The 25,606-nt window shown below is 50.0% G+C and overlaps 1 protein-coding gene across 1 annotated transcript in view; it reads right to left on the bottom strand.

The window, feature by feature from the left end:
- Positions 1-4,327: 4,327 nt before the first annotated feature.
- Positions 4,328-25,606, bottom strand: part of LOC147693050 (fibrinogen-like protein 1) — a 95,921-nt gene continuing 74,642 nt past the window's right edge. Inside the window, exons 3-4 of the mRNA XM_086936872.1 lie at positions 8,063-8,184; positions 4,328-5,875 (exon numbers count right to left, since the gene is read on the bottom strand). Of these exons, the coding sequence (XP_086792998.1) occupies positions 5,282-5,875; positions 8,063-8,184 (716 nt within the window). The 3' untranslated portion in view covers positions 4,328-5,281. The remainder of the gene's footprint in view (positions 5,876-8,062; positions 8,185-25,606) is intronic.

Genomic DNA, 25,606 nt, shown 5'->3' with positions numbered 1-25,606 from the left:
ATACTTTGCACAGAGAGTTTGCTAGAAGAATTCATTTCAGATAATGGCAAATAATTTGAGTGACAAAATGTCTGAGTTTATAAGGTGGAATCAGTCACAGGAGAACTATATCATCAGAAGTCAAAAGATAGGTTGAAAGACTTAACAAAGTAGTGAGTGTATCAATTCAACTTGCAGTTAAATGAAGCACAGTAGGAAGACATCTTTACAGTTGACTTTGCAGTCATATAAAAAACTGCATTGGAATAGTTGAGGACACATACATAAGCCAGTGCCGAGGGTGGTTCCATGGTGGTCTTCTGAGAAACATGAGGATAGTAAATAGGTACATTGTTAGGACGTTAATGGAAGAGTGAGAACATTCTAGTTAAAGATGAGGGAAAATGTCAACAATCAGAGCAAGTGACTAAATCTAAAGAAGTAACAATCAGAAATGGTCAGAGTTTCGAAACCTATGGATAATGCTAAATAGATAGCAAGTTGGTCGGACGCGAAAAACAAGTGGTGGAAGTGTTTTGCAATATAGTAGTAGTTTGAAGATAGGGTTTTGAATTTGGGGAGAGTTTCAGTTCATATATATATGGATGGTTTTGAAGACAAAAGTTAAAGCCCAGACAATATGTATAGATATTTAGAGGATGGTGTTGGGGGAAGGAATAGTGTGTAATCTGGTGTTATGTTAAGAGGCAGAGACAATGAGTGGGGAGTGGGACAGTAGGAGAAGTAACTCTTGTGTTGTGTAGGGTATTGTGGGATTATTGCATTTTTTCTAGTTTGATTCAATAGTAGGTTAAGTGTAGTGGCAGTTACTTATATGTCAGTTATTTTTTATTTATTTTGTTAGAGGGTTCTTTATGTGAGTGCTATTATGTAAAGGAGGTGTGTGGTAGCATAATGCATAATGATGTGAATATCAAAATGTGTAACAAATAGTGGGTGTAGAGGACTTTGAAAATGAGAGTATTGTTTGAGTTTGAGGTTTGAGTGTTTGAAATAAAGGGCAGTTGCTGGGAGCTCTTCTCCTGTTTCTATTCTTATATGCATTTACCTGAATAACAGGCATATGCATCAAAGTAAATACTGGGAGCAAATGGGCAGATTCTCAGAATCTGCCTCTTTGCTCCTGGTATTTTTGCATTTGGGATGCATCATCCCAAATGCAAAAATCGCAATTTAAGGAATCTCTAAATTGAGATTCCTTAAATTGCGATTGCATTTAAGGAATCCCAAATTGAGATTCCTTAAATGCAATGCATGAAAGTCAAAAAAATAGCGAATTCGCTAATAGGGGGAGAAAATTACCATGAAGTTGGACTTCATGGTAATTTGCTAAAACTTTGAAAAAAGCACTTTTGTGCAGTTTTCAAAGTTTCATGTTGCGCACACACATGCCCTTAGGGAATGTGTGTGTGCAACATATGTGCATAGATCAATTTCAGGGGTGCAACAGGGTGTCATTTTGACACCCTTGCACCCTTGAAATTGCATGAGCAATTTGCGAGTATCTACTGGTACTCGCAAATTGCTCATGCAATCTCCAATACATTCCTATGGGCCTGTAGGCCCATAGGAATGAATGGGACAGCATTCCTTAATTGCGACTAGCAATTTGCGAGTACCAATTAAGGAATGTTAAGGAATCGCTATTTTAATAGCGATTCCTACATGCATAGGCTTTTGCTTTTCCTAAATAGCGATTCCTTAAAAATCGCTATTTAGGAATAGCAAAAGGCTACGTTGATGCATCTGCCAGAAAATGTCTAACTCAAATGATACTCACCACCCGCAGCCATCTCTAGACCCCCCCCCCCCCTTCTTGATGTGGTATTGTAGGCCACTTCCTCCATCTCCCACACGGGATTTAAAGGGGCATGGGAACACAAAACATTAAGGGGCAGATTTACGAGTTCTGGCACACCTCTGCAAATCAGCAGGGATGCACCAGAACAGATGCGACACACAAAACCACCCGTGCGCCACCACTGATGCGCCGCATTTACACAATGCAGCGCGCCGTGGCGGAAGGATGGGCAGATGCGTGTTGCATCCCCCGGCGTAAAGGCGGCACATTGCTGGAGTCACGTCGCAAGCACGAGGCTCCTCCAGCAAGGCTCGGGGGTGTCCTATGCCTAACATGCTGCATCCCTCCTTACGCCTGCTTCAAGCAGGCACAGGGTTTAGATGCAGGATGGCCGTAAAAGTGACTCCGTGAAATCTTGTAGATTTCACTGCATCACTTTTACGAGGAGTACCTGCGAGGGAACACCCACCCTGCCCCAGAACGCCCACATGAAACCTGATGCAGGTTTCATGTGGCGCAGGGTTTTACAACGTGACGCATCTCCCTAGATGTGTCACGTTGTAAATACGGCGCAAACATGGTACATGGTTTACGCCGTCGCTGCGTCACAGAAGTGACGCAACGGCGGCGTAAACATGCCGCAAGGGGCTTGTAAATCTGCCCCTCTGAATATTTATAACCCATCATAACCATTGTCCATCTAGCTGCACTGTTCTTATACATTCTAAAGAAATTAGTCATATCCTGGAGATAGTGCTAAAAGGGGGGTAAAGTTGTATACTACACACTAGCTTAGCTTAGTGAAGTAGTGTGGCTCACTGGTTAGAGGCGGCAGACCCGAGAGCAGAGGACGGCCCGGGACCAGGGTTCGATTCCCGGCGCGGCAGATTTCTGGACCAGGGTCAGCGGACTCGATAATTCTCTCGCCTCGGTGCCCACTCTGATCAGCGATCACACTCGGCAACTCTGGGCATTATCTTGCCTCATCTTCACTAACGGCCCCACCAGACCGCCGGGGATGCCTGGTCTCACCCTGGAGATACCCAATAAGGGACCATCTCTCAGGGAAGCCAGGAAGGGTTTCGCAGCGGTCGAAGCGCCTTGGGACCCTACGGGTAAGTAGTGCGCTATATAAATGCCTATACATACATACATACATAGCTTATAGTTATTTCTGTACAGATTTAAAGACCTCAAGTTAAAACAGAAAACATACAGGCTTTATGCCACCTGACTAGGCGAGGATGAGGGTAATGTCAGGTGAAGTGACTGGGCCCCTGAGAATAGTACACAGAGTATCCATCTTAAATGCTGCACCATCTCCTCTACTATGAAGTTCAGCTGGTCATTCTTTTTAAACCCACAAATGTTCCTTGAACATCATTAAGCCATAGCGACAACCTGTATTGATTTAATACAAGACTGAACCATTTGTAAAAAATAGCATCATTTTAATTCAGGTACAAAATAGAACATACATTACATATTCATTTCTTCCAGAATCTTTGGCAGCTTTGCTGAAGCAGCCTTTTAAGCAAAGCTGTGTGCCAACCATCACACTATGGACATGTTTCAGCACTACGGGTTTCCACCGACAATGGGTCTTGTTAATGCCATTCAGGTATGTGCCGTTCCAGCCCAATTTTCACATACACCTGGTCATTGTGGTCAATGGTGAATACTTCTGTTATTCAGTGTCAATGAATACAATTCTAACAGAAATTAGTTGTTTGTCCTCGTGTGAAAAAGGATGGGATTTATTAAATGCCTAGTTGCTCCTTCTCTCTGATAAATACTTTTAACAACATCACTAAACATGACAAAAACAGGATGCTTCAAAGGAAGGTTAAAACATGTTGAAAATAAAAAGCGTAAAATCCTTGATTTTGGAAATGAAAATAAGAAACAAAAGTTTCAAATTGTGTTAGCTTTTCTCATATATTTTTTCAGGGTCTAACTCTTGCTTTAAGTTACATAACCCTAAATTCCCACCCCCAACTCTAATACTCATACTATCACGCATCCCTTAAAGTTATAGCCCACTACACCAATACCAACAATAACTTAATATCTAGCACTACACCTAGTCTTAATTCGGTGTGTTGCCCTATGCCTAACCCTAAACTTGAAAGTATACATTATCTTTAATCGTAACCCTATTTCTAAGATTAATCCTACGACTCACTTTAACCCGAGAGCATTTTTTTTAACTCTCAACCTTGCCCATATCCGGTATGTATGTGTACAGCATTCTATAGGGCGAACTTCGCCAAAAGGCAACGAGTGCTGTACAAGCCAAGGACGAGCATTAAAATCAACAAGTAGGAGAGAAATCTGGGATGTGGATGGTGTATGCATTGTGATGTAGTGTCCTTTAAAGAGGTGAGTCTGCAACTCTTTCCTGAATTGGAGCAGTGTTCGGGGGGTCCTGATAGATGAATATATGACTTTTTTTGAATGCCTTTACAACGCATGCCGTAGCAACGCAGTTGTTACAACGACTGCGTTGTTGTTTCGCATACTGTGACAACGCAAGCCGGAAAAACAACTTGCTTTTAGGGGGTGCCGGATGTTGGAATAGTATAATTTATTATTACAACTCCAGTCTGCGCGGACATTAGGGAAGGTGTTGGATTTTAAATCCAACACCTTCTGCCTCCTAACGCAAGTTGTTGTTCCGACTTTCGTTGTAACGGTATGCGAAATAACAACGCAGTCATTGTAACTGACGCTTTGTTATGGCATGCGTTGTTTAGCATGCAAACTAAACGCTGTTTACCCTGAAGGATATAAGGATGCTGTTCCGGATCCTGGGCACATAGATGGCAAAGGCCTGCTGTCTTGTTTTTTTCATTTGTCCACTTATTAGTCTGCAGTTTGATGGTGTCCCCTAGCTATGAGTTTGTTGAGATCCCTAATTCCACCCCTATCTTTAACCCTAACCCTGAATCTAACAGTATGCATAACCTACACTTTTCTTCAACTCTTAACCTAGTTCTACCCCTCACCCTAACTTTAATTCTGATGTAGGTCTTTACCCTCACTCTAAACCCTCATTAACTCTGAACCAATCACTCAACTATTTGAAATGTTTTTTAGTTTCAACGTGTCTTCCCAGACACTCCACTTTCATTTATAACTTTTGAAAATTTTTGTATTCTAACTTTTATTTTCAAAATGTGGGTTTCTCACTTTTTATTTCACAATTTTAACCAATGCCAGATGCCTGATTTCAACCAATTTATGTTTCACCTAAGCCTTTTCTCTTAGAATAGGCCTTACGTGGTGACCAAGAAGTGGCTACTGTTCACTTCTCTTGATATTATATCTTTAAGAGATTTGTGGTTATGGGGACAAACTATTTTAAATGTGTTTGAAAACCAATATATAAATGTGTTTTTAAAACCATTATATAAAAAAAAATCTACATTCCTTTCTGCCTATGTCAAGCTCCAAAGGTAGCTGCAAATTGTTTATAGTTTACGCGTGCAGGATTCTGGTTTTCATCTCCACCTTCTTGAACGAGTACTTCTGCTTGGTCCTCTTGTCCGTTAAAATGTACCATGTGCCCCAGTAGATGCCATCGGTCAGTCCGAGGTAGCGTCCTTTGTGATACTTTCCATTGAGGTTAGCTGCCAGGCAAGAGTCGAACCACCAGCCGGCACCATAGTAGGTGCCACAGTTGCCCGTCTGGTAGTTGTCGTTGTCACTGTCAGCGGTGGTGAAGTGTTTGTGGTCATGGTTGTAGTTGCGGCTGTAGCTCAGGGCATTCCCAGCATTGCCCTGGTATTCCCGAGATGTCAACCGGTACTTGTTTTGCTCACTGGCAACCTTGAACTTCTTGTAGACAGCGTGTCGCTTCACGCCGTACCAGTCTTCTAGTTCGATACGAAGAACATGCTGGCCAATGCGTGTGAGGCTGTGCAGGTTCTCGTTGCCCAGCCAGTGCTCGCCATGGAGGCTTCCAAAGCCGTGCTTGTACTCCTGCCAGGTGCGGTTGAAGTCCACGGAGCCATCTTGGCGACGCTGAAACACCGTCCAGCCACCTCCGTCTGTGGTCATATCACAGTATGCCTGGATGGAAGACAGATAATCACACTTTATTGGGAAAATATTAATATGAGCAAGGCTGCAGTAACATAACCAAATCTCTTTATAAAAGTGTTGCATGGTAACATTAATCGTTCATGAAGAAATAATATAATAGTGATTATTTATTTTTTTTAAATAACATCACCACACTTGTCTTGGTTTGACTTCAGTATGAGCATTTTTATTGAATCACAAATATTAAAAGGCAATAACCTCATAGTGAAAATTGGCATACTGACAGCTTCACTTGGCTTCTGGGTGAGAAATGTTAACTAAAAGCGCAAAGGTGAGGATTGGGAAATCCAAAAAGGGAAAGTGAGTGAAGGTCGCCACACCCTCAGCATGCCAGGGCAGCAGTCATGTGACCTAGAAGCCTAGTGGCAGGTAGGCCATTGGAGCAAGCGTTTCTGCTCGCCGCCAGTGGCGGCTCCTCCGCTGAGGCGGAGGAGCGTAGCTCACTAAACAAAAAGACAAATAATGGATAACTATAGCTATTATCATTTTATTTTTCCTATATAATTCAGTGTCTCTCGTGGGGGCGGGAGCGTATGGCAGAGTAGCGAGAAGAGTGGTTTTTCCAGTCCTGAAGTGCGCAGGACTGCTTGGTTTGCCCTTTTGGGCTGCCCCAAGCAGACTTGCGCACTTTGCATGCCCCCCACCGCGCTGCATTACACAGCCTGTTGAGGAACATGCAAACCCTCCCAGTCCCCATCGGAGCACAGATCCACGGCGCTCAGATCAATCACAACGTTGCATTGCAGCATTGTGATAGGCTATGGGGAGGTTGGGAGGGCAGGTGCTTCCTGCTGCTGGCTGCGACTGCAGGAAGGAAGAGGACGGAGTACAGAGGAGAGGTGACTGCAGTTTCATCAGGTAAGTGTGTTTTTTAATATTTTCTTTTTCTGTCCCCTTCCCCGCCCAGGTCCGGTAGCAGCCGCTTCTTCTGGCAGAGTCAGCTGGGGCTCCACCTTTTTAAAATGAGACAGGAAAAGTGGGAGGTTGGCAGATGGGCAGCTGTTGTCTTTATGAATTACTCCCTCCCTGCCTCCAACCACCAGTCTCCATTAACTACTGTGTAGCTCAGGCACTTTGCTTTTGTTTGTGATAGTCAACTTAATGTGGATTTGTGAGAAATCGGACTAAGTTGCTGGCCATCGCCTTCACCAGTGTACAGACAACACACATTTAACTGTGAACCCAACATAAAGGGAATTAAGTACTTATTAAAAATAAATCTATGGAAAACATTCATCGTCCTGCTGTCTGATTATAACTGTACCCTAGCAATGCAATCCTTGCTACAAGAACAGGCCAGGCATGTCAATCACAGCGTGGCTGTGCTATCACGTGAGATCAATCAAAAACAGTTCAAGTAAAGTCAGTTCATTCTGGACTGTCCAGCCCCAGCTTCCCTACACAGGATGACAAGCAATCATACAAGACCTACGCAAGCAGCTAGGATGTGGTGTCACAGCGCAGCCCAGAATGGTCCTGGGCCCATATTTATCATTGTGTTGTGTCGCCCGAGGCCATGCAAGGTGGACGCACCACAAAGGTCAGATTTACCAAGCCACACAAGCCACCTTGTGTGGCCTGATGCAAGGCAGCACAAATTGCATTCTGCAGCACACATAGAAAGAGGGAAATGACTCTGATGATTGTTTTTGTGCAGAAAGGTGTCCCTTCCTGCACAAAAAGAACCCTGTCTGCTACGCAGGCACCCTCGCACCACAGTGCAAGGGTGTCTGCGTTGGTGAGAGGCAGTACATTATGTGCAAGTGCAAGGAAAGGACAGGAATGTGCTGTATAGGTATGCAACTGTTACCACGTATTTTTTACAACGCGGTACCGTTACCACGCTACTTTTACCACGCAGGTCACTACAACGAAATGCGCTGGGGGGTGCTCCAGGATAGTAAATACTTTAATTTACTATCCAACTCCTTTCCCTAGAGTCCACGGGGACTGGAGTTGGAATAGTAAATTAAATAATTTACTATCCAGTGCCCCTCCACGCAAGTCGTTGTAACGACTTGCGTGGTAAAAGTAGGGTGGTAACGGTACGCGTTGTAAAAGTACACGTGGTACCGTCATACATCCTGCTGTATAATATTAAATACAGCGCATTCCTGCCCTTCCCCTTTCACGCAGCGCAGCTGCGACAGATACCTCAAAAGGCTGCTTCTGTGGGATGGGCTGGATGGTGTAGATCCCGTTGTCCCGGATGCCTTGCTTATGAATCTCGGCGCAGTCTCGCGGGAAGGATCTGTCATTCTTCTCAGAGGATTCAACTGCAGGAAGAAGAAGAAAAGGAGGATGAGGGTGAGGAGCACACAGGCAGCAAACTTCAGACCCAACTTAGAGTGTTTTATCTGTGCAAAAGTGTCAGGGCCCTTCTCAGGAGGCCACTGCAGCTTGCACAACCCATTGCCACAGCCAGTGCTTCCAATGGCACTACCATCACAACTACTAAGCATTACACTCCTACAAGTGTGACAATTTGGACGATTCCTGGCCCCCAAAAGCTATAAAATATGGCCTGATAGGATGGTGTTATAATTTTTTTAATGTATATTGAATAAGAAAACAGTGTTGGTGTGCTCACCATATAAATAGACAAATAGTGAAACCATGTGGGGGACTTTCATAAGTGCCAATGTTGAGAATTAAGTGGCTGTGGCGAGCACTGGCAAACAGTGGCTCAGATTAAGCTCAGGGTCAATGATTTTACTTTACAAAGAGATGTACGTCAGAATGAGGCAAGAGTATTATGGGATTGAGCCCTGCCCTTTTGGGAATATGACCTCCTCTTCCTGAGAGTTACATGTGAGGCGGAGCTGGTATCGACTGGTGTGAAATGTTATGTTACTGGGTATTTGTACAGTTCAGTGTTTGTTGATGACGGTGACTATCAGGTACATACATCAAAGGATTTTGCGATCGCAAACGGTGCGAATCGCAAAAATCGGCCGTTTGCGATTGCAAAATCTGCTTTTGGAATGCATGAAGGGTGAAGGCCCTCGCAATTTGAGAATTCGCAAATATTTGCGAATTCTCAAATTGCAATTGCATTTAAGGAATCGCAGTTTGCGATTCCTCAAATGCAATGCATGAAACTTATAAAAATTGCGATTTCGCAATTAGGGGAAGCAAATTACAATGAGGTTGAACCTCATGGTAATTTGCGAAAACTTTGAAAAATGCACTTTGTGCATTTTTCAAAGTTTCATGTTGTGCACACACATGCCCTAAGGACATGTGTGTGCACAACATATGTGCACAGATTGATTTCAGGGGTGCAACAGGGTGTCCTTTGGACACCCCTGCACCCCAGAAATCGCATTCTCAATTTGCGATTCGCTAATTGCTAATCGCAAATTGAGAATGTCTTCCCATTCATTCCTATGGGCCTCTAGGCCCATAAGAATGAATGGGGAGGTATTCCTTAATTGCGAGTCGCAATTAAGGAATATTAAGAAATCGCAATTTATTTAGCGATTTCTTGATGCATTGCATTTTGCAATTCCTTAATTGCGATTCCTTATTTTTCGCAATTAAGGAATCGCAAAAAGCAATATTGATGCATGTACCTGTATGTGATGTTGTGCAGTTGTGGTTCATTTAGCAGAGCTTCTCTACTTTAGAATTTTGTTCCTGCTTTAAATGCTCATCTGATGACTTCTTCCAGTCCACACTCGCTATCCCATGACCACTGCCTACAACCCAGAACAGGCAGCGCATGTGCTTCGTCTACTACTGTGTCAGTACAAAATGATGCTTACATTGGAGAAAGGGGCAGGCATCTAGCATGGGTTAAAAACGAGAAGGGTTTGGGCTGTACTATCCTATTTAAATAATGGATGCTGGACTGCTAAGAGCTGGCACTGTTCCATTACAAGGATAACCATGTCACTGTCAGGTCTCTTCCAGGTCATAAAGCACAAGTTACTTACCTTTGGTAACAATATATCTGTAAGAAACAGTAGTTAGTGTTAGATTCCTTACCTTAGAATTACCCCCAGGAGTCAGACTGCATCCGGAAAATTTTGCGGAGCAGTACCCCTGTGCGTCGGTAGGCGTCGTCTGCGGCTCCACGTCCGTCATCGGCGTCGTTGGCGCCGGATGTCGTCGTCGGAGTACTTAGATGCCGCCCTCGCGCACTGACGTCAGTTCTCATACATAGCTTCTCCGCGCCAGAAACGCAGAGCCATGATAAAAACCAACTCTGGTGCCATGAAACTAGGGCCCTGAAAGGGGATGACCTTAACCCTAGATATCGGTACGAAGAACGGGGAGGATGGGTGGGAAGGTAAGGAATATAATACTAACTACTGTTTCTTACAGATATATAGTTACCGAAGGTAAGTAACTTGTGCATCTGAAAGAAACAGGTTAGTATTAGATTCCTTACCTTAGAATAGATACCCCAGCAATACCAACACCGGTGGTGGGTCTGCGAACCAATGATCACACCAGAAATTCCTGGAGAACGGAATGGCGGAAAAAGCCATCTCTCCGGACTTGGATGTCCAGGCAGTAGTGTCTTGCAAACATGTGCAGCGAGGCCCACGTAGCTGCCTGACAGATATCCTGCAAGGGGACTCCCCGACCCAGGGCAGTAGTAGCCGCCGTGGCCCGAGTGGAATGGTCCCTCAGCCCAACAGGAGGCTCCTTTTTAGCCAAAGAGTAGGATACCTTGATAGACAACACGACCCACCGAGAGATGGCCCGCTTGTGCACCGCCCGGCGTTTCTTAGCGCCCACGTAACCAACAAAGAGTTGGTCATCCACCCGGAACTTGTGTGTGCGATCCAAATAAAATGAGAGCGCACGTTTTGGGTCCAGACGGTTGAGCCTCTCTTCCTCTTTCGAGGGATGAAGAGGCAGAAAGGTGGGCAAGGTGATGGACTGCCCGATGTGGAAGACTGTGACTACCTTGGGCAGGAAGGAGGGTCGCGTCCACAACACAACTTTGTCCGGATGGACAGAAAGGAAAGGATGTTTAGAGGAAAGAGCCTGGAGCTCACTCACCCTCCTGGCAGACAGAGGTGATGGCAACCAGTATTGCAGTCTTTAGGGTAAGGAGACGAAGAGAACAGTTATGAAGTGGCTCGAAAGGAGCGCACATCAGATAAGTCAGAAAAAGGTTCAAGTCACACTGAGGCATCACGAAAGGAACAGGAGTAAACATATGAGTGATGCCCTTCAAAAACCTATTTACAACTGGGGGCTTGAACAAAGAGGGCTGATCAGGGAGCCTTAAGAGGGCGGAAATAGCAGAGAGGTAGCCTTTGATAGTGCCCAGAGCAGAGCCCTGCTGGGCAAGAGAAAGAAGAAAGAGGAGAACCTCTGAAAGAGGGGCAGAAAGGGGATCCACAGCCTTTGCTGTGCACCATGCCACAAATTTGTTCCACCTGCAGGCGTATACCGATTTTGTGGAGGGACGCCTGGCTGCCAGAATCACATTACAAACTTCAGGAGGCAAGTCAAATGGCCTCAACTGCCGCCGCTCAATCTCCAGGCATGTAAGTGGAGACTGGACAGGTTCGGGTGGAGGACCGTCCCCTGCTGCTGCGACAGAAGGTCCTCCTGAAGAGGCAGACAAATCGGGGGATCGACAGATTTGCTGAGTAGCTCAGGATACCAGTATCTTCGTGCCCAGTCCGGAGCCACAAGAATAACTTGGGCCCGGTTGCGTCTGATCTTCTTCAGCACTCTGGGCAGAAGTGGTATAGGCGGAAAGGCGTGCAACAGACCGCAGCTCTACTCGCGACGAAAAGCGTCTCCGAGCGAGTGCCGCCTTGGAAGTTCCAACAGGCAGAACTGATGGCATTGCGCCTTCACTTCTGTGGCGAATAGATCTAACCAAGGCTCTCCCCACTGCTGAAAGAGGCCTTGCGCCACGTCCGATTTCAGACGCCATGGGCGATCCATCATGCACCGACGGCTGAGTTCGTCCGCCCTGGCATTCAGGGAACCTGCCAGGTGTCGAACCACCAGGGTCACGTCCTGATGTTCCAGCAACTGCCAGAGGCACAGAGCCTCCTGACATAGGGTCCACGACTCCACCCCACCCTGTTTGTTGCAGTACTACATGGCAGTGGGGTTGTCCATGAACACCTGCACTACACTCCCCCGGACAGAGGGGAGGAATGCCTTCAGTGCAAGACGGATCGCCCGCAGCTCCAGAAGGTTGATGTGGAGCCGGGACTCCGCCGGAGACCAGAGGCCTCTGATCTCCGCCTCTCCCATGTGGCCCCCCCAGCCCTGGAGGGATGCGTCCGTCACAACTACGTGCTCTGGTTGGGGTAGGGAGAGGGATCTGCCGCTGACCCAATCGCAGTCCGTGAGCCGCCACTGCAACTGTCTTGCAGTGCCCTCCGAGATCAAGACATGGTCGGACAAGTTGCCCTGATCCTGGGCCAACTGAAACTTCAGGTCCCACTGCAGAGCCCGCATCCGCCACCTGGCGTGATGCACCAGAAGGATGCAGGAGGCCATCAGCCCCAGAAGCCGCAGCGTCAACCTGACCGAGACTTGGGATAATGGCTGAAAGATTGGAATCAGAGCCTGAATATCCCGAACCCGCTATACGGGAGGATACACCTGAAACTGCGCCGAGTCTAGAACCGCTCCGATGAAGAGGAGCTTCTGAGAGGGACACAGGTGTGACTTCGGCACATTGATGGAGAACCCCAGCAGGTGCAGGAGGTCGGCCGTAGTCTGGAGGTGGCTGACGACTGTCTGGGGCGAGCCCGCCTTCAACAACCAGTCGTCTGGATAGGGGAAGACTGAAACCCCTAACCTGAGCAGATGAGCTGCGACCACCTCCATCACTTTTATGAACACCCGTGGGGCGCTGGTAAGGCCGAAGGGAAGCACGGTAAACAAAGTGCTTGTGACCTACCGTGAACCGCAGATAATGCCGGTGGGCCGGCAGGACGGAGATGTGAAAATAAGCGTCCTGCAAGTCCAACGCTACCATCCAGTCTCCCGGGTCCAGGGCAGCTAAGACATGAGTCAAAGCCAGCATCTTGAACTTCTCCTTCCGTAGGAAGCCGTCGACGGTCCGCAGGTCCAAGAGAGGGCGTAGGCCCCCTTTGCCTTTCTTGGGAACCAGAAAGTAGTGGGAGTAACAACCACACCCTACTTCTGGCCCAGGAACGCGCTGGATGGCCCCCTTGGCCAAGAGGGCCGTAACTCTCTCTTGCAGAAGATTCAAGTGATCCCCCGACACGCGGTGGTACTGCGGTGGCATGGCTGGAGGGGTCACCTCGAAGGGGAGGGAGTAGCCCCTTCGGACGATTTGCAGCACCCACCTGTCTGAAGTGATGTTGCGCCAGTGAAGGAGGTGATGGCGAACCCTGCCCTCCACTGGCGTCATTTGGGCCTGAAAGCTCAGACTAGGAAAGCTTTGAGGCGGATGCTTTGGGGGTGGATGTGGGCTGGCCTCGCCATTGTCCCCGGGCACCGCCACAGCGGTTACCACGTCCGCCACCGCGCTGGATGTTAGTCTGTGGCCCGTGGCTGGCAGGACATGTGGGGACGCCCCTTCCTTGGCCAAGAAAGGAGCAAAAGGCAGCAGGTTGCTGGCACGGGGCTGACAGGCCCAAGGACTTAGCCGTAGCCCTGGAGTCCTTAAAGCGCTCAAGCGCACTGTCTGCCTTGTCGCCAAAGAGGCAACGGCCAACAAACGGCATGTCCATAAGGGTGTTCTGGACATCAGCCAAAAAGTTGGCGGACCTCTGCCAGGCGTGGCGACGAATTGCCACCGTCGTTGCCATCGCTCTACCTAGCGATTACGTTGTATCCAGTCCACACCGGATAGAATACCGTGCCGCATCTCGACCCTCCGCAAGGGCTTGGGCGAGTTTAGTCTGGGCCTCCTCCAGACATTGTGGCAGCCCGACCGTGTCCCACAGAGAGAGGGTATAACGGCCCAAGAGGCACGCGGTGTTAACTGACCGCAACCCCAAACTCAGTGAGGAGAACATTGTCTTGAAATACTGTTCGTACCTCTTGGATTCCCGATCGGGGGAAGCCATCGGGAATGCGGTCTGGGAGTTAGAGCCCTGGATGACCAGGCTCTCGGGGGTGGGGTGGGTGGACAGGAAGCAAGGGTCGTCCGGAGCTGGGCGGTGGCGTCTGGCCACGTTCCTATCTACAGGCGGATCTGTAGCGGGCCTGGACCAGGTGCCCAGAAGAACATCAGATAAGGCCTCATTAAACGGCAGCAGAGGCTCTGAGGAGCTTGCCTACGGTTTAAGGACCTCAGTGAGGGGGTTAGTCCTCACGGCCGCGACGGGGAGTTCAAACCACACTATAGGCAGCCCCCTCCTCCGTAGCCACGGTAGGGGGGGAGACAAACCCAGTGTCTGGCAAAGTGTCTAGACCACTTGCATCCCCAAGCTCACCTGCCCAGTCCTGATAAGGTTGGCACTCACGTGCCAGAGGGCCCTCAGACCCCTCCCAATCTTCCTCGCCACCCATCTCCTGATACTCAAGGTCAAGGGATGGGGCCGGGTCATAGAAGTAGAAATCTCCTAGGGGTCCCGCGCTGGACCAGAGTTGAGGGTAGGACTGGGGACGACGTCGTCCTGGGACGGCATCGGGGGCGACACCCTGGTGGCCGGCGCCGGTGAGGTCGTAAGGTTGACCGGCTACGACCCGGATCCGGAACCTGATCCGGCGGGCCCGGCGTCGCCGGGACCGAAGTCGCCGCCGGGGCCGAAGCACCCGACGGCACCGGGGCCGAAGCACCCGGCCCGCTTGGGGATCCAGTCGGGGCGGCTGGGCCCGAAGGCGCCACGGAACCCGACGGAGGAGCGAGCGACCTCATGGCCATGAGGAAGGCCTCGATCTCCTCCGGCGTCGCGTTCTGCCCAGGGACCGGCAGGTTTGGAGCAGGCCGCGACGCCTGCGGCGGAGCCGCGTGGGTGGTGTCACCCAAACCCCCGGTCGCGTCGCGCGAGCGGCCGGGGGAGTCAGGAGAGCGATGTCGCCTCTTCGACTTCTTGTGCCTCTTACTTGAGGGCTTGGAGCCTGAGGAATGGTGTCGACTCCCAGAGCTATGATGGCTCTGGCCCCGCGACCGGTCCCTCGACCTCCTTCCGGACCGGGACATCAAACGGCGCGGGCCGACTGCCAGAGATCGAGGCGCTTGCGGGACTGCTCCCACCTAGCCTTCGACGTCAAGGCCCTGCAGTCCGGGCATGACTTGTCATCGTGGTCGAGATCCAGGCAATGAAGACACCGGCGATGGGGGTCGGTAACCGACATCAGTCAGCTGTAGTCAACGCAGGGTTTGAACCCGGGCATCCCTACCGGCACCGCCGGAGTCGTTCGATTCCGAAAAACAGATCAAAAAGATCCAAAAAGTTTAGTCAAAAATTGACTAAAGGGTACCACTTTCTCCGGACCTGGCTTGCTGGCACGGAAAAAAGAATTGACGTCAGCGCGCGAGGGCGGCGTCTAAGTACTCCGACGACATCATCCCGGCGCCAACGACACCGACGACGGACGCGGAGCCACAGACGACGCCTACCGACGCGCAGGGGTACTGCTACGCAAAATTTTCGGGATCCAGTTTGACGCCTGGGGATATTCTAAGGTAAGGAATCTAATACTAACCTGTTTCTTTCAGATATTGAGATTAGGTTGTTGTTAGAGGGAGAACAGTTAGATGTACTGTTCATCATGGAGACCTGGCTCAAAGAGAGTTCAACCTCCGACATTGTAACAGCCCTTCCCCCGGGATACCAAATTTTCAAACAGAATCGGGTTGGCAAAACAGGAGGTGGCATCACCATTATATATAAATAAGAGCATAAATTCATCACTACACCCTTCACAATCACGAATTGTGATATCTTGTAATTTGGGATCACACTTTCTCCTACATGCTCATTCTCGGGAATCCTTATCTACAGGTCACCAGGCACTTGAAAGCGCATTCATTGAGGACTTCCCGGATTCCTTGGCTAGCCTGATGGTGGGAAAAGGACTCATTATCACGCTCTTTGACTTTAATATGCCTATAGATGAAACAAAACCAACAACCCTTCTACGAAGAGACTTCTACAGGAATAGAGGCAACTTATCCAACTAGTAGGCACCTCTCTACCCAAGAGAAATGGCATATTCTCGATCCCATCTTCTCCATCGATCCAAAGGTTAAGATGAATACACCCATCCCTGTAACATGGTCAGATCATTATTTTATCCCTTTTATAATGATAAAAACACCTACACGAGTACCATCAAAGATTATCTTCAGACCGGTCAGTAACTGTCCAAGCACACACTTGAAGTGTGGGCCAAGACCCTAGAGGCCTCCACTCCAAATTTAACAGACAATCCAGACAAGGCCTACTCACAATGGGAGCTCTGGATTGATCAGTCACTAGACCAATGTATTCAGAAATCCAGGCCAAGATCTCAACCTAACATCAAAAGAGCCCCCTGGTTCAACAGTCACCTTGCATCCATAAATTCTCTTTGTACGAAACTAGAAAGGAATTGGAGGAAGCCCTATGACCCGGCCTTAAAAATCCAATACAAGACGTCCATCAGACACTATCACAATGAAATTAAACAAGCCCAGGCTAACCAGTATGAGAAGAAGATCAACATGGCTGCCAGTTCCCCTAGAGAACTATTTAAGATAGTAAAATCCCTGATAAAGTTCGAGCAGGGCAACTCCCCTCACCAATCTACTAAGTAAAGAGATCACGAGTTTGCAGCATTCTTTAAAAAAGTGGACGACATCTATGAATCACTTCGGTGGAATAATCCCGGTACAGTTCGGAATTCAGGAGCAGACTCCACAGTGATCTCAGTTCCACCTGTCTTGGATCACATTCCAGCCCTGAATTAGGAAAGTACTATGCATCTCCTGGGTAAAGTTAAATCAGGATCACCCCAAAATCCGGCACCCCCCATAACTTACTCAAGGGTGGGAAATCTATTCTCCCCACCACAGTAGAGCTTTTAACACTATCCCTTGAATCTGGAAGGGCCCCAAAGAAGTGGAAGCATGCAATCATGAGGCCCCTGTTGAAGAAGCCCCACCTAGAACCAGCAATATTAGGTAATTTTTGTCCTATCTCACTACTACCTGTCTTAGGAAAAATACTGGAGAAAAATGTCAACCATACCTTGCCCCATTGTTTGGAAGAGAAATATCTGCATAAGACTTAGATGGGTTTCCGACAACAACACAGCACAGATTCAGCTCTTCTGTTGGTCACCCAGGACCTCAAAAGCATTTTGGATCAGGGGGCCTCAGCCGCAAACGTGCTTCTGGACTTAAGTGCAGCTTTTCACACCATAGACCACTCAATTCTGAAAAAAAAGGCTGAGGGAAGTGGGTATCCATGGAAAAGCCCTGAAGTAGCTCACCTCCTTCTTGAGCGAAAGAACATTTCAGATCATGGAATCCACCTGTCTCTACGAAACAATGCCTGTCTCATGCGGAGTCCCACAGGACTCGTCGCTTAGCCCCACATTTTTCAACATATACATGTGCCCGTTAACGAAAATCGTTCAGGAGTTTGGGCTGTCTACTGTCTCCTATGCGGATGACACACAACTGGTGGTATCAGTGGCGAGCAGCCAAACTCAAATTACCATCAATTAGTTCCCTGTCTGGAAAAGGTGGCTGATTGGATGGTCAAATGGTGCCTCAATTTGAATGGCAACAAAACTGAACTGCTGATCCTGGGGAATAATCACTGTCCTAGGCCTGTGATTAGTTGGCTGGAACGTTGGGGAATCTCTCCCTCCCCAAATCCTACATAAAGAACCTGGGCATGTGGCTGGATAGTACACTATAGATGGCAACAAAAACAACTAGCAGCAACATGATTTTGCCTACTACGAATGATCCAGAAGATCATAGGGCTTATCCCGGAACAGTTAAGAAGTACTGTGATCCAAGCCCTTGTGGTTTCGCGTTTGGACTATGGAAACTCCCTGCATCTGGGCTCAGCAAGATAGGTTACCTATAGACTGCAAATTGTACAGAATGCGGCGTCCAGGTAATTCTAAAAATCCCAAAACACAAATCAGTAAAGGCCTCCTAGAAAATACATCACTGGCAGCCCATCGAAGCCAGTTTTACATTCAAACAAGGCTGCTCCTCCGCTATGGCGGAGGAGCATCGCCCCACTACTTTTGAGCAGTGAGAAACGTAAAATGACAATAACTCAGAGTTACTGTCATTTTATGTTTCCTGTCCTGCCGCTTTGCGGCATGCGGGAGGGCGGAGCTGCTCTGCTCTCCGAGCAGGGCAAGGAAGGAGTGGTTTGCTCACTCCTAAAGTGCGCAATGACTATTTGGTCGGGCCTCTCGGCCGCCAAAGATAGTCATGCGCACTTCCCTGTTCTCCATGCAGGCTGCATTACAGGGGTGGGAGCCTGACTGCCTGCTTCCTGTTTCTGTCAGCGGCAGGAGATCAGGAGCAGAGAAGACACTGGACAAGGCCTCGAGGTAAGTTTTTTTTATTAGCGATTCTCCCTCCCACCCCCTGCACAAAACCAGCACCCCACCCTCCCCCCACGCACGAGCCATGCCGGCCGCAACTGAATTCAATTCTCTTTGACTGGGTGGCAAGGCAATGATTGGCAAGGGACAGATTAAAATCAGAGCACTCATTTCACCATATGCACCAAAGAGTCACCTCAGGTCATCACAAGACCAATCAATCAATCAATCAGGCGTTTGTTGAGCGCGACTACTCACCCGTAAGGGTCTCACGGCGGTGGGGGTGGGGGGTGCACGTTCCAGTCCATCAAGGAGGGGGTCTGTCAAAGAGCCAAGTTCTGAGGTTTCTTGTGATGATGGGGAGCGATGTTGTCTGTCTGAGGTGGAGCGTAAGGGCGTTCCAGGCTGTGGCCACGAGGAACGAGAAGGAGCAGACTCCCAATCTGTTATTTCTGGTGCGTGGGACAACGGTGTAGGAGAGCTTTTTGTGTTTGAGGGGAATCCATGTAAAGCTCTTACGTAGGAGGTGGAGGGTGTGGAAGCAGGAGGATGAGACGGAGTTGATCTGGCGGTCCATTTTGAGCTCGGAGTCCAGGATGATTCCCAGATTGCGTGCGTGGTCTGTGGGGGTGGGCAGGCTTCCGAGGGCGGGGGTCCACCAAGTGTCATTCCAGGCGACGGGGTTTGGGCCCATGAGTACTTCTGTTTTGTTGGTGTTTAGTTGTAGGCAGCAGTTTTTCATCCATTTGGCAGCGGCTTCCAAGCCTTCTCGAAAGTTGTCTCTGGCGGGGTTGGGTTTGTTGGATAGGCAGAGGATGAGTTGGGTGTTGTCTGTGTATGACACAATGTTGAGTCCGTAGTTTCTGATGATGTGGGCGAGCGGAGCTATGTAGACGTTGAAGAGCATAGGGCGGGGAACAAGGCGGTAACCAAGGAGTGGTTGATGGTGTGGCGGAGCATGGGCGCGATGGTGTCGGCGGCTCTGTTGAAATGTAGTGGGGGCAGGGGTCCGTGGGGGCCCCGGAGTGGATTGACTTCATTGTCCTCAGTGTGTCTTCGGTGGTGAGGGCTGTCCAGTTGTCAATCGCTATCTTCAGGGAGTCGGGGTGGTTGGTGAGTGTTCAGTGTGTTGGTTGTCTTCGTCGAAGTTATCGTAGATGCTCTTGATTTTGTGGTGGAAAAGGGTGCTGCGTTTGTCGCAGAGGTCTTGTGAGGGAGGGATGTCAGTAGACTTGCTCGTGGGTTGGGCGTGTGTGTTTTTTTCCTCGTTTTTCTGATGAGTTGAAGGTGGGCGTTTGTGGCGGCTCTGAAGTTGTTGTGGGGTTCTGTGGATTTGGTGTTCCTCCAGTCCTGTCCAGTTGTCAATCTCTAGCTTCAGGGAGTCCGGGGTGGTTGGTGAGGGTTCAGTGTGTTGGTTGTCTTCGTCGAAGTTATCGTAGATGCTCTCGATTTTGTGGTGGAAAAAGGTGCAGAGTTTGTCGCAGAGGTCTTGTGAGGGAGGGATGTCAGTAGACTCGCTCGTGAGTTGGGCGTGTGTGTTTTTTTCCTCGTTTTTCTGATGAGTTGGTGGTGGGCATTGGTGGCGGCTCTGAAGTTGTTGTGGTGTTCTGTGGATCTGGTGTTCCTCCAGTCCTTTTCAAGGCGACGGCAAGAGCGTCTGGACTCTCGAAGTTCACTGGTAAACCATCTGGCTTTCTTGGCGTGGATGTTGATGTTTTTCTTGAAGGGGGCTAAGGTGTTGGCGCTGTCGGAGATCCATCTGTGCAGGGTTTGGGCTGCCGTGTTGGGGTCATCGTTTTCCACAATGGTTGTGGTTGAGTTGCTGAGAGAGGAGGTGAACTGGTTGTTGGTGATTCTCGTCCAGTTTCATTGTGGGAGCAGGTGCTGGTGTCTGTGGATGGTGGGTGTTCTGAAGATGAAGTGAACGCATCAATGGTCAGTCCATGGGAGTTCAGTGGTGAGGCTGAAGGCGATGGAGATTCCTGTTGTGAAGAGGGGGTCGAGGGTGTGTCCTGCTGAGTGCGAGGGTTCGGTCACGATCTGGCAGAGTCCAATGTTGTGGAGGTTGTCCAGGAGGGATGTGGTGTTGGGGTCCAATTGGTAGTTGAGGTGGAATTTGAGGTCTCCTAGCAGGGTGTAGTTGGTGGATGCAATGGCATGCGGGGAGAAGATGTCCATGATGGAGCTGGCATAAAGTTCGCAGGGTCCAGGGGGTCGGTAGATGAGGGTTCCTCGGAGGGTGGTGGTAGGGCTGGTCAGTATCTTAAAGTGAAGGTGTTCCATCAGGTCTGTGGGCTCGTCGGGGAGTGTGCTCAGCGGAGGGTGGATTTGTGGACAATGGCAATTCCTCCTCCCAGGCGGGTGGGGAGATCTTGTATCCTTGGGGAATGGCGATGGCGATGTCCAGTCCCGAGGTGGTGTTGGCCCAGGTTTCGATGCAGAACGCTACGTCTTTGGTGGTGCTGTCGAGGAGGTCCCAGATTTTGGTGGTGTGTTTGTGGAGGGATCGGACATTGAGCAGGATGCATTGCAGGGTCTTCGGTTCGGTTGTGTTCTTGTGGGCGGGTTGTGATGGGTCCATGTTAATGGCGGTGCTGAAGGTGTGCCGGCAGTGGTGACAGCTGAAGGGTCCGTGGGTGTTAACCAGTGATGCCAACTTGCAGTTGTTGTTACGGTCTGAGTTGAGTGCGTGAAGTGCTGCTGGGTCGTAGAGTTGGCGGTACAGAGGTCCAGGGTTCCTGGCGCTGGTTGTGGTCGAGTCACGGACGGGCGCGGACGGGCACAGACGGGCTGCTGCCGTCATTAAGTAGGGGTCGGGGAGGGCTGGACTGCTGGGAGGCGGGAGTGGTGAGGGGAACTGGAATGGGCCGGTCATGCAGGGGGAAGGGCTGCAGGGGCAGCAGCGGCGGGGAAAAAACAAGCTGAAAAGGGCCGAAAAAATGAGGAAAGAGTTGAATAGGGCATAAAAAGTGCAAGAAAAGTGGAGGAAAGACACAGACGGAGAGTGAAAGGGGGAGATTGAAATGAGGGGAAAACAAGTGGAAACGGAGGAAAGACACAGAAGGAGAGTGAACGGGGGAGATTGAAATGAAGGAAGAACTAGTGTAAACGGAGAAGTGCTAGGACTGCCCCACTGAAAGTGTTAAAGGCCTGCTGCTAAGAGCTAATACTGTCCTGTTACAATGATAGCAGTCCTGAAGAGAAGTGATAGCACTGCCCCACTGAAAGTGTGAAAATCGTGCTGCTAAGAGCGGATACTGTCCTATCACAATGATAGCAGTCCTACTGAGAAGTGATAGCACTGCCCCACTGAAAGTGTTCAAGCCTTGCTGCTAAGAGCGGATATTGTCCTATCACAATGATAGCAGTACTGAAGAGAAGTGCCAGCACTGCCCCACTGAAAGCCTGGCTGCTGTGCAAAGACATCACATGGTGTTATGGATCCCTTCCATGTATAGGAGTGTCACTGCTGAGAAATGTGCCCGTATAGAGTCAAGTGCTGTGCTGCCCACACTGCCCCATTAAACATACGACACGACAGTGCAGGAACGGTCTGGATCAAAGGACAGAGTCTCGGTGATTAACATCGACATTTCCCAACTAAAGTGCTGGCATTGGTGTGTTGTGTTCCAGCAAAGTGTGGGTGCGGTCACATTACCAGTGCAGAGGACTTCCTGCGAAGCAGTGACACTGCCTCAAACACAGCATAGCAGTCCTGCTGGGATCACGTGGTGCTCGCCTGTGAAATGCATATGAACCATCCCTGCTGAGATCCCCAGAACTGTCCCAATGAAAAAAGAGCAGGTCTGCTGGAAAGGGGGTGGGGAGGGCTACTGACAAATTAAACAGACAGAAAGGATGAGTAATGTGTTTCTGCTGTCCCGTTAGATGTATAGCACTCGCGCAGAGGGACAGGCATTGACCCCACAAATGTAAAGAAGACCTTCTGAAAGGTGCTGTTACTGACTCATATAAAGAATTCCTGCCCTGCTTTGAAGCGCTAGTTCTACCACTGCTGAGGTAATTATATATGCACATCTGTATTACCGTGGCCGGCAGCTCTGTCCCATCAAGAGACGGATCTGCAGGGGTAGCGCCTGACTGCACATGCCCTGCTTCGAAGCGCTAGTTCTACCACTGCTGAGGTAATTATATATGCACATCTGTATTACCGTGGCCGGCAGCTCTGTCCCATCAAGAGACGGATCTGCAGGGGTAGCGCCTGACTGCACCTGCCCTGCTTCGAAGCGCTAGTTCTACCACTGCTGAGGCACATCTGTCTTACCGTGGCTGGCACCTCTGTCCCATCAAGAGACGGATCTGCAGGGACAGCGCCTGACTGCACCTGCCCTGCTTCGATGCGCTAGTTCTACCACTGCCGTGGTAATATATGCACATCTGTCTCACCTAGGCTGGCAGCTCTGTCCCTTCAAGAGACGGGTCTGCAGGGACAGCGCCTGACTGCACCTGCCCTGCTTCGAAGCGCTAGTTCTACCACTGCTGTGGTAATATATGCACATCTGTCTCACCTAGACTGGCAGCTCTGTCCCATCAAGAGACGGGTCTGCAGGGACAGCGCCTGATTGCACCTGCCCTGCTTCGAAGCGCTAGTTCTACCACTGCCGTGGTAATATATGCACATCTGTCTCACCTATACTGGCAGCTCTGTCCCATCAAGAGACGAGTCTGCAGGGACAGCGCCTGACTGCACCTGCCCTGCTTCGATGCGCTAGTTCTACCACTGCCGTGGTAATATATGCACATCTGTCTCACCTAGGCTGGCAGCTCTGTCCCTTCAAGAGACGGGTCTGCAGGGACAGCGCCTGATTGCACCTGCCTTGATTCGAAGCACTAGTTCTACCACTGCCGGGGTAATAAATGCACATCTGTCTCACCTAGACTAGCAGCTCTGTACCATCAAGAGACGGGTCTGCAGGGGCAGCGCCAGACTGCACCTGCCCTGCTTCGAAGCGCTAGTTCTACCACTGCCGTGGTAATATATGCACATCTGTCTCACCTATACTGGCAGCTCTGTCCCATCAAGAGACGAGTCTGCAGGGGTAGCCCCTGATTGCACCTGCCCTGCTTCGAAGCGCTAGTTCTACCACTGCTGTGGTAATATATGCACATCTGTCTCACCTATACTGGCAGCTCTGTCCCATCAAGAGACGGGTCTGCAGGGGTAGCCCCTGATTGCACCTGCCCTACTTCGAAGCGCTAGTTCTACCACTGCTGTGGTAATATATGCACATCTGTCTCACCTAGGCTGGCAGCTCTGTCCCATCAAGAGACGGGTCTGCAGGGGCAGCGCCTGACTGCACCTGCCCTGCTTCGAAGCTCTAGTTCTAGCACTGCTGAGGTAATATAGGCACATCTGTCTTACCTAGGCTGGCAGCTCTGTCCCATCAAGAGACGGGTCTGCAGGGACAGCGCCTGACTGCACCTGCCCTGCTTCGAAGCGCTAGTTCTACCACTGCTGAGGTAATATATGCACATCTGTCTCACCTAGACTGACAGCTCTGTCCCATCAAGAGACGGGTCTGCAGGGACAGCGCCTGACTGCACCTGCCCTGCTTCGAAGCGCTAGTTCTACCACTGCCGTGGTAATATATGCACATCTGTCTCACCTAGGCTGGCAGCTCTGTCCCTTCAAGAGACGGGTCTGCAGGGACAGCGCCTGACTGCACCTGCCCTGCTTCGAAGCGCTAGTTCTACCACTGCCGTGGTAATATATGCACATCTGTCTCACCTAGACTGACAGCTCTGTCCCATCAAGAGACGGGTCTGCAGGGACAGCGCCTGACTGCACCTGCCCTGCTTCGAAGCGCTAGTTCTACCACTGCCGTGGTAATATATGCACATCTGTCTCACCTAGACTGACAGCTCTGTCCCATCAAGAGACGGGTCTGCAGGGACAGCGCCTGACTGCACCTGCCCTGCTTCGAAGCGCTAGTTCTACCACTGCCGTGGTAATATATGCACATCTGTCTCACCTAGGCTGGCAGCTCTGTCCCATCAAGAGACGGATCTGCAGGGACAGCGCCTGACTGCACCTGCCCTGCTTCGAAGCGCTAGTTCTACCACTGCCGTGGTAATATATGCACATCTGTCTCACCTAGGCTGGCAGCTCTGTCCCATCAAGAGACGGGTCTGCAGGGACAGCGCCTGACTGCACCTGCCCTGCTTCGAAGCGCTAGTTCTACCACTGCCGTGGTAATATATGCACATCTGTCTCACCTAGGCTGGCAGCTCTGTCCCATCAAGAGACGGATCTGCAGGGGCAGCGCCTGACTGCACCTGCCCTGCTTCGAAGCGCTAGTTCTACCACTGCTGAGGTAATATATGCACATCTGTCTCACCTAGGCTGTCAGCTCTGTCCCATCAAGAGACGGGTCTGCAGTGGCAGCGCCAGACGGCACCTGCCCTGCTTCGAAGCGCTAGTTCTACCACTGCTGTGGTAATATATGCACATCTGTCTCACCTAGGCTGGCAGCTCTGTCCCATCAAGAGACGAGTCTGCAGGGACAGCGCCTGACTGCACCTGCCCTGCTTCGAAGCGCTAGTTCTACCACTGCCGTGGTAATATATGCACATCTGTCTCACCTAGGCTGGCAGCTCTGTCCCATCAAGAGACGGATCTGCAGGGGCAGCGCCTGACTGCACCTGCCCTGCTTCGAAGCGCTAGTTCTACCACTGCTGAGGTAATATATGCACATCTGTATTACCGTGGCTGGCAGCTCTGTCCCATCAAGAGACGGGTCTGCAGGGACAGCGCCTGACTGCACCTGCCCTGCTTCGAAGCGCTAGTTCTACCACTGCCGTGGTAATATATGCACATCTGTCTCACCTAGGCTGGCAGCTCTGTCCCATCAAGAGACGGATCTGCAGGGGCAGCGCCTGACTGCACCTGCCCTGCTTCGAAGCGCTAGTTCTACCACTGCTGAGGTAATATATGCACATCTGTATTACCGTGGCTGGCAGCTCTGTCCCATCAAGAGACGGGTCTGCAGGGGCAGCGCCTGACTGCACCTGCCCTGCTTCGAAGCGCTAGTTCTACCACTGCAGTGGTAATATATGCACATCTGTCTCACCTAGGCTGGCAGCTCTGTCCCATCAAGAGACGGATCTGCAGGGGCAGCGCCTGACTGCACCTGCCCTGCTTCGAAGCGCTAGTTCTACCACTGCTGAGGTAATATATGCACATCTGTATTACCGTGGCTGGCAGCTCTG

This window comes from Lissotriton vulgaris, chromosome 9 (assembly GCF_964263255.1).
Source record: "Lissotriton vulgaris chromosome 9, aLisVul1.2, whole genome shotgun sequence".
In the NCBI taxonomy this organism is placed as follows: Eukaryota; Metazoa; Chordata; class Amphibia; order Caudata; family Salamandridae; genus Lissotriton; species Lissotriton vulgaris.
Note: the sequence above shows the minus strand (reverse complement) of the source record. Positions and strands in the feature narration are given on the sequence as shown.